General features: G+C 41.2%; 1 protein-coding gene across 1 annotated transcript in view; it reads right to left on the reverse strand.

Annotated features, from left to right (window-relative positions):
• COL6A6 (collagen type VI alpha 6 chain) overlaps positions 1–5,605 on the reverse strand; it is a 119,321-nt gene extending 113,716 nt beyond the window's left edge. The window contains exons 1-3 of the mRNA XM_042903194.1: positions 5,524–5,605; positions 2,631–3,230; positions 714–1,334 (exon numbers count right to left, since the gene is read on the reverse strand). Coding sequence (XP_042759128.1) covers positions 714–1,334; positions 2,631–3,230; positions 5,524–5,584 — 1,282 coding nt within the window. The 5' untranslated portion in view covers positions 5,585–5,605. The remainder of the gene's footprint in view (positions 1–713; positions 1,335–2,630; positions 3,231–5,523) is intronic.
• Between the last annotated feature and the right edge of the window lie 1,818 nt (positions 5,606–7,423).

Here is a 7,423-nt window from a genome sequence, read left to right on the forward strand (position 1 = left end):
TGTATATCTATACATAGTTTATATAGTATGCACGTGTACATGCAAAATATTTAAAATACACTGCTGTCTTTCTCTCTAAACTCACAGATACTACAACAATACTTCACAACAAATCACTCTGTCCTCCAACCAAGTCATGCTTCCTGTTTCTTCTCTAAGTTGGAATTTGAGGATGATGGAAGAAAAGGAGAGAAAAATACAGAAAGAAAAAAGAAATAGTAGTGCCCGGGTGGCTTAGTCGGTTAAGTGTCTGACTCTTGATTTCGGCTCGGGTCATGATCTCATAGTTCGTGAGTTCAAGCCCCACATTTGGCTCTGTGCTGACAGCGCTGAGCCTGCCTGGGATTCTCTCTCCATCCCTCCCCTCCTCTCAAAATAAATGAATTAACATTAAGAATAAAGAAATAAAGGAAAGAAAGGCAAAGGGGAAAAAGAGAAAAGTAAAGGCAGAGAAACAGCAAAGGATGGTGTTCTAGGCTGTTTTTAAGTCATGAAGAATCCTGGACAGGAAATCCCTCCTCCCCATTCCAGCACTACAATGGCTTTCATTCTCCCCCCAGTTTACACTTCGAACCATCAAACAAAGGTAAGAAATCAGGAACTTATCCTCCCTACCCACAGCATGCCCTGCCAGTCCCTTCTCTATGTAGAATAACCTGAGAGGAGAAAAAGAGAAGGATCCGATTAATCCCTCTCTCAGCTAAGGACTTTACCAGATTTGAGCGTTTCAGTCCGTTCTGAGAAGACAGAGACCGTGTGCGTTATCTGGTTCCGCAGCTTCTTCAGAAATGTCTGGTTGTGAGCAGCCAGGTCAGAGAAGGTTTTCAGTTTGGACACATGCTGCTCAGCGGGGTGAGAGGCGATCTTCTCCAGCTGGCTGTCGCTGGCCCCCTCTATGCCCATGGTGAAGATGGTCACGCCCTCGCGCCGGAGGTTAACGGCCGCCTTGGTCACGTTATCCTCTGATGGTCTGTGGGTCACCAGCACGGCAATCTGGGGCACCCCCTGATTCTTCCGACTGCCATTGCGTGCACTGAACACTTCCTTCCTGATCTTTCTGATGGCAGCTCCTGTGTAGGCCTTCCCAGCCTGGGGAGAGAGGGTCTGTATATTCTGGAGAACCTCCGACTTATTTACACCCCTGCTGAGGGAATTTATCACCTTCGTCTCATTGCTGTAGGCCACAAGGCCAACCCTCATGCAGTTCTCCTTTATGTCAAGAGCAGATATGCTTTCTTCCAGGAATTCCTTAAGATAGTCAAAGTTGTCCTGGCTGCCATTGATGGACACATCCAACAGGAACACCACATCAGCCACAGATGGGCCTTGGCAAACTGTATGGACAAGGAATGAAGAAGCACAAGTTTAGCTAGAGGTAGGGCATCTTTGCTCAGTATTAGAAGGTGTGGAGAACATCTACCAGAGCTTGGTTATACACTTAAAGAAAGAAGGCTGTATACAAAATGATTATGAAGCTGAGATCAGAAGGTCCTAGATTCAAATACTGGATCTTAGCTCAACTCCCAGCTTTGATTTCCTTATCTGTGAAAATAACATTTATCTCATGAAATTGCTATGGGGATTAAATGTGATACTGTGCTTCGTTATGGGAGCTGGTGCATAAAAGCCACTCGGTGAATAGCTGCTACTGCGATCATATTAAAATATTATTAAAATCAATAGGTAGAGTCCAAATATTCCTAAGATGTGGTAATGGAATAGCGATTGCACTTTCTACTATTTTATTTGGGAAAGATGTTAGTAATAGGATTCACATTTTCATAGATTACCACAAGAAAATCATTCTCTATTATCAATAGACAATTATATTGTCTCGTTCAAGCAGATTTAAGCAGCAGTAATATGAATTTCCTATGTTACTTAGTAAGACTTGTACACTTGGAGCAAATTGTTTTTTCCTGGTTCTCCCCTGCCCTTCACTTGGATGATGTTCGTAAACTCCTGGCCACTCTTGTTAACAGTACAAGAGGACAGACTGGGACACAGGGCAGCAGGTTAGAGGCAGAGCAGAACACAGGAAGCTCATCAGGACTAGAGCAGCAGGAAGGGAGACCATGTGGGCTGAAGCTACCTGAGCCTGGGAACCCAAGGGCCCGATCTACCCGATTTCAAAGTTCAGCCTGGCCTGGGACCAGGCCATGTCACCTCAAAGAACGCCTGGGAGTTTCTGCAGAAGCAAGGGTTTGGCCTTCCTGAAGCTGTTTCTAGTGCTATCATTCTGTGATTACATTATGTGGTTTGAGGAGGCAAGGATTTCTTTAGGAACAAATCCGCCCTTTAAAGGAACCAGTAAATAAAACTACATAGCAACTAAAGCCCAAGGAGACTGATAGCTCAGAGATAGGCTGGGTGGTAGGGAGGTGTCCCTGGATTTTAAGATGTGTCGATGACATGCAACATAAGTGAAACATGTAAAAACCAAGCTTTGTGAGGTTCACTGGATTTATAATGGTCACAATCCTTGGGTCCTCTTGAACACGTGAATATTTAACATCTGAAAATGCAGCCCAACTTTTGAGGAAAGGGATGCTCACAGTTTCAATCCTCTCCCCATGCTGATTTTTCAAAAGCAAATTAATCATCATTCTATACATGTGCCCTAAACCCACCTTCCACAAGAATGTCATCTGCCGCTCCGTCCCTGTACTGGGTCGCTTCCTTGATGATCTGCGTCATGTTTTGGGAAAACGCGCCCAGGTCCCTGACTGACCGAAGGATGAAGTGAAACTGAGCCGTGGCCATGGCCTTCATCTCCTCCTCAGAAGCTTCCTGCAGCCCCACGGAGATGATTCTCACCCCGTCTTCCCGCAGGGCCTTGGAGGCCTCTTCCACGTCGTCGTCCTCGGACGCCGCCGAAGCCAGGACCACCAGAATCGGGGGAAACTGCTTCTTGTCCCTCCCGCCGGCCGCTCCGGAGAAGAAGGTCCTGTGGGCCTCCCGGAGAGCGTTTCCTATCCGCAGGGAGCCGCCGATGAAGGCGAAGTTCTTCTTGAGGTGGTTCAGCATGGGGTTCCTGCTCTTGAAGGTGCTCAGCTGGAACTCACTGTGGAGCCGGTCGCTGTACTGAGCCAGGGCCACGCGGTACTTGTGGGCCTCGATGGGGAGACTGCTGATCATCTTGGTGATGAATGTTCTCACAAGAGGGAAGGACTTAGTTCCCAGGTGATCAGAGCTATCCACCAGAAACACGACATCTGCATACTCAGGGCCTAAAAACCCAGAGACATACAAACAAAGCACAAACTTTAGAAATGGACTACCTGTTTAATGCCAACCATTTGGATAAAACCTACTTTCCTTTATTTGTATTTTTAATACCTTCCCAATGAACTGAAAATAACAGTGTGACATTACATATTTGCCCAAGAAAAGAAATCTTTATTTCGTGGGCTTTTTCATACACCTTTGCATTTGAACTCCTCGCAAATTAAGTATCACTTTTGTGTGAAATTAAAAAAAATAGGTAAATTTAAAGAAGTAGAAAATCCTGGGTTTTTATATCTTTAGTGGATACTTCCCAATCCCCCACCTTTTTTTTTTTTTTTGCTTTCAGAATTTGATCTCAGTTTATATAAAGAGAATAAAAAATTTAATTGAGAATCACATTGCTTTGAATTTGGGTGGAGAAATCCGAATGATGCTCTTTCATTGTGATTCCTCTTTAAGCAATATAACATTGATCTGATTGACTTACAAACATATTAGTTTGTATTCCCAAATGTTAAATGAAGTTTAAAAAATACCTAAAAATCATTAAAATGTGCTAAATTTAAAGTTCTTTATAATATTTTTTGGAAAACCATGTGAATGATCATTATAATGCTCACATAAGTAAAATGTGATGGAAACCAGTATGCCCTAAGCTAGGAAAGGGATTACAGTTTTGGTTTCTATTAAAAACATAATTTGTATATAGGAATACAATAAGTTTGCTGAACTTTGAAGGATTCATTCAGTGCCAGGTTCAATGCTAAGTATGTAGAATCATATTTTAATGTGATAGGGAATCACTGGATTCAAGCACAAAATATTGTTTATTGGTGACCTGCTCATTTGAATGCACAGTCCTCCCCACTCTAGTAGAACATCTATGTCTTTTCTGTGGTAGGGAGAGGTCTGTCTGTCTGATGGTATATATTTAAGCAAATATAGTGTACTTGAATAATGGAAGTCCTGACTTTTTTTTTTTTTTTTTTTTTTTTAATCAGCTAACTCCACCTGCCCTGTCAAACCATCCTACATACTTGGGCTTCAGGTTCCTCACCTTTCAAATGAGTGGAATCTACTAGAAAATATGTAAAGTCCTTCCTCCCTTTGAGATTCTGATGCACAGAAGTGGTTACAAGATAAATTCTAATCAAATGAAAATAACCTCCATCTCTTTCTGTCTACACCTGCCAGGAATCCAGCGTTGGCAACCCTGTGTGTGATTTCATTTTCTTGATAGCAGTCTGGTTGAGGCATGATGGATAACATCACACCTTGTCTTCTAAATAACCTAATTTCAACTGGTTTGAGATTCTTTTGATAATCATACAGTCAGCAGTGTCTTAATGAAGGTGAATCAATATTGTCTTCTAAGAGAAGGCCAGAATCCCTACGAGGACTGTCAGGGGAGCCCTGCGCAGGATGGCTTGACTTGTGACCAAAAGTGACCTTTCTATTCATGAATAAGCCCCCACATCTTGCATGGAAAAAGGAAATGTGGACATTTGGCATGTGAGACAGATTCAGGTTCTGATACAGCTCAGCGTTATGTCTGAACAGTGGAACACTTGGGGAAAAAGCACTGCTTCTCTTTAAAACAACTTAATATCAAGCCCCGTGAGACATCAAAGAAAAATGTTTGCAGAACAAAGTCTAGTTTATCTCTTCTGAAAACTTGCTTCCAAGGTCACAGTCCTTGAGAAAGCTATGAAAGCCAATATAGGTGGCCCTGGACATGAAGTGACCGGTACAAGTAGTCACTATTTTGAGGTGGTCAAGGAATGAGGGGCAGGCCAGTATTTTGACTTCATGTCCACTGGACAAAGGTAACTGACAGCAAACAGCTATGGAGCTTTCTCTTCAGGGCAAAAGCACTCTCTTTACAATAAGCTAACAGTTTAAATTGGAGCAAATCTGGATACTTAACTAAGACAATGTTTTGGCACAAATGAACTAGGAAGAAACATTCCAAATGTTCCAGGCCTGAATCTAATATTAAATGATAGAATTTTAATGCAACCTCCCCAAAGGCCTAAAAGGGGTTGAAGTTGAGGACAAAATAATAGCTCTCATATCTTTCTATCATAACCAAGGAATAAGGTCCAGAACAAATGATCTTTAAAGGAGCACAGGATAACATCACAAAGAAATTGAGCTACCATCCATACCTTCACCACCATCAAAAGCAAAGTAAAGCAAAGCAAAACTCTTTAACTAGGTCAAACCGATCTATTTTCTGTAATAAAAATTAAGGAAAAGAACTCTATTTTTTTTTTTTTTTTTTTTTTTACTTACCAGGATCTTTGTTCATAGAGACATGGGAACAAATTATTATAAGGAACAAGATCAGCAGCATTTTCCTCTTATGACCTAAAAAGTCTCCAACTTGAAATCTGAAAAGGCAAAAACAAACACCTAAAATTGTGGATATTTTGTAATCAAGACACACAAATAAGAGCACACAAAATTTTATAGCAAACTGGGTGCAATAGAAGGCAGAATTTCTGAGGTGCCCTGACTTTCTGATCTGTGAAGAGCCTTAGAGAAAAAGACCCACAAAAATTCACACAATCACAAAATTTTTTCCTGGTCCAAGACCCTGCAGAAACATGAAATTCTGGATTATAAATGGAGGTAGCCAGCTGCCTTCTAGTTCCAACAATATTTTGTGTCTCTATTAGTCATTCTCCCTGTACCCTCGTGTTACCCTTGGTCTACTCTCTGCCAAGACAATTCAGAGTTCATGGCTGGGACACAGTCTAAAGACCTGATTTATCATTTCTCCATCATGAACATGTAGGTGTGTTTCATCTTTGAGCAATAAGTATTTTTAGACGGGGTAAAAATTCCATCTTTTCCCCTATCCTACATAATTACAAAGGTAACCATTTTCCCTTATCCTTAAATTTGAGAGAAGACATAAAAGTTGTGACCCTCCATTTTCCATATGATATCTTGCTCCTCAAAATGACTCAATTTGTACTATTTTGCTTCCAACTACCTAGAACTGCATGAGGCAAGGGTTTTCCAATTCTATTGACCTAAAGAATCTTCAGTCACCTATAATTGTTCATTTCATAGAATGAAATAAAACATTGAAGACGTTGAAAATAAATATTTTCATGAAGCAGGTTTAGCTCATTTATTCACTCATTCATCCACTGAATGAAAAACTAATTGATCCATATTAAGAAACTAGCATCTTTGTTTCTTGCTAAGTTCTTACCCAAACATGAATTTGCAATATTATATACGGCCATCTCACTCCTTGTCAGGCAGGCTCCCAGTGCTTAGTATTTCATCCCTTCAGAAAAGGGACCTGTGCCATAAGAAATTCCATCCCCATTTCCTCACCTACTCCATCATCCCTCTGACATTCTGGAATCTGGGACTTTGCTCTCTTCCTTCATAAGAAGCCTAGATGATATAAACTTTTCAGGCCGTAAGTCAATTTATCAATTCTATTCTGAATTATTCAGTGAACTGGAAGGGGCTCATAAGAGGTTGTTTTTAGTTCAACCCTTACATTTTAGAGGAATGTTAGCCCTAGAGTAGATTGCCCCAGATGAAAACCAAGTCATAATATCCGTACAAATTTTGTACTAACGTGTATAACAACAACAAATCCCCCCACTTGTTGTGCCTTTAGTATGTACCATGTCCTGTGCTAACTGCTCCACCTTTGTTCTCCTGTTTGCTATGGATAACAAACCTAGTAGCAAGTGAAATTATTCCGATTTTGCAGATAAGGAAACAGTTTCATGAAGGGGACATAAATAACGGTCTCAAAGTCACCTTGATAAAACGGGCCACAATTGGGCATACAGCCCACATCTGTCCGACTCTAAAATCTGTCCTTGCAAACTGTTATCCCAAACTCAACACGGTGAACATAAAAAGTGTCTCCAAGTTTCTTTCTGAAAGTTAAAACCTGGATGGAACAGTGAGGATTAGGTAAAGCCATGATAATCCCAAAGCGGCATGAAGCATCTGGAAATTTCCCCATGCAGATGATCAATACCAGTGATACGATAAAAGTTGAATTCTTTGGAATAGCATCTTGTGAAATAGTTTTCTCACATCCTTGAAATGGATTCAAAAAGCTGGTGTGTTGTAAGGCCATCCAGTGTGGAAGCCCACACGCGAAAGGTTCTCTTGAAGTGCATACGGGCCCTGCTTTGTGTGTGCAGTAAGA

The sequence above is a fragment of the Panthera leo genome, chromosome C2 (genome assembly GCF_018350215.1).
Source record: "Panthera leo isolate Ple1 chromosome C2, P.leo_Ple1_pat1.1, whole genome shotgun sequence".
NCBI classification, from domain to species: Eukaryota; Metazoa; Chordata; class Mammalia; order Carnivora; family Felidae; genus Panthera; species Panthera leo.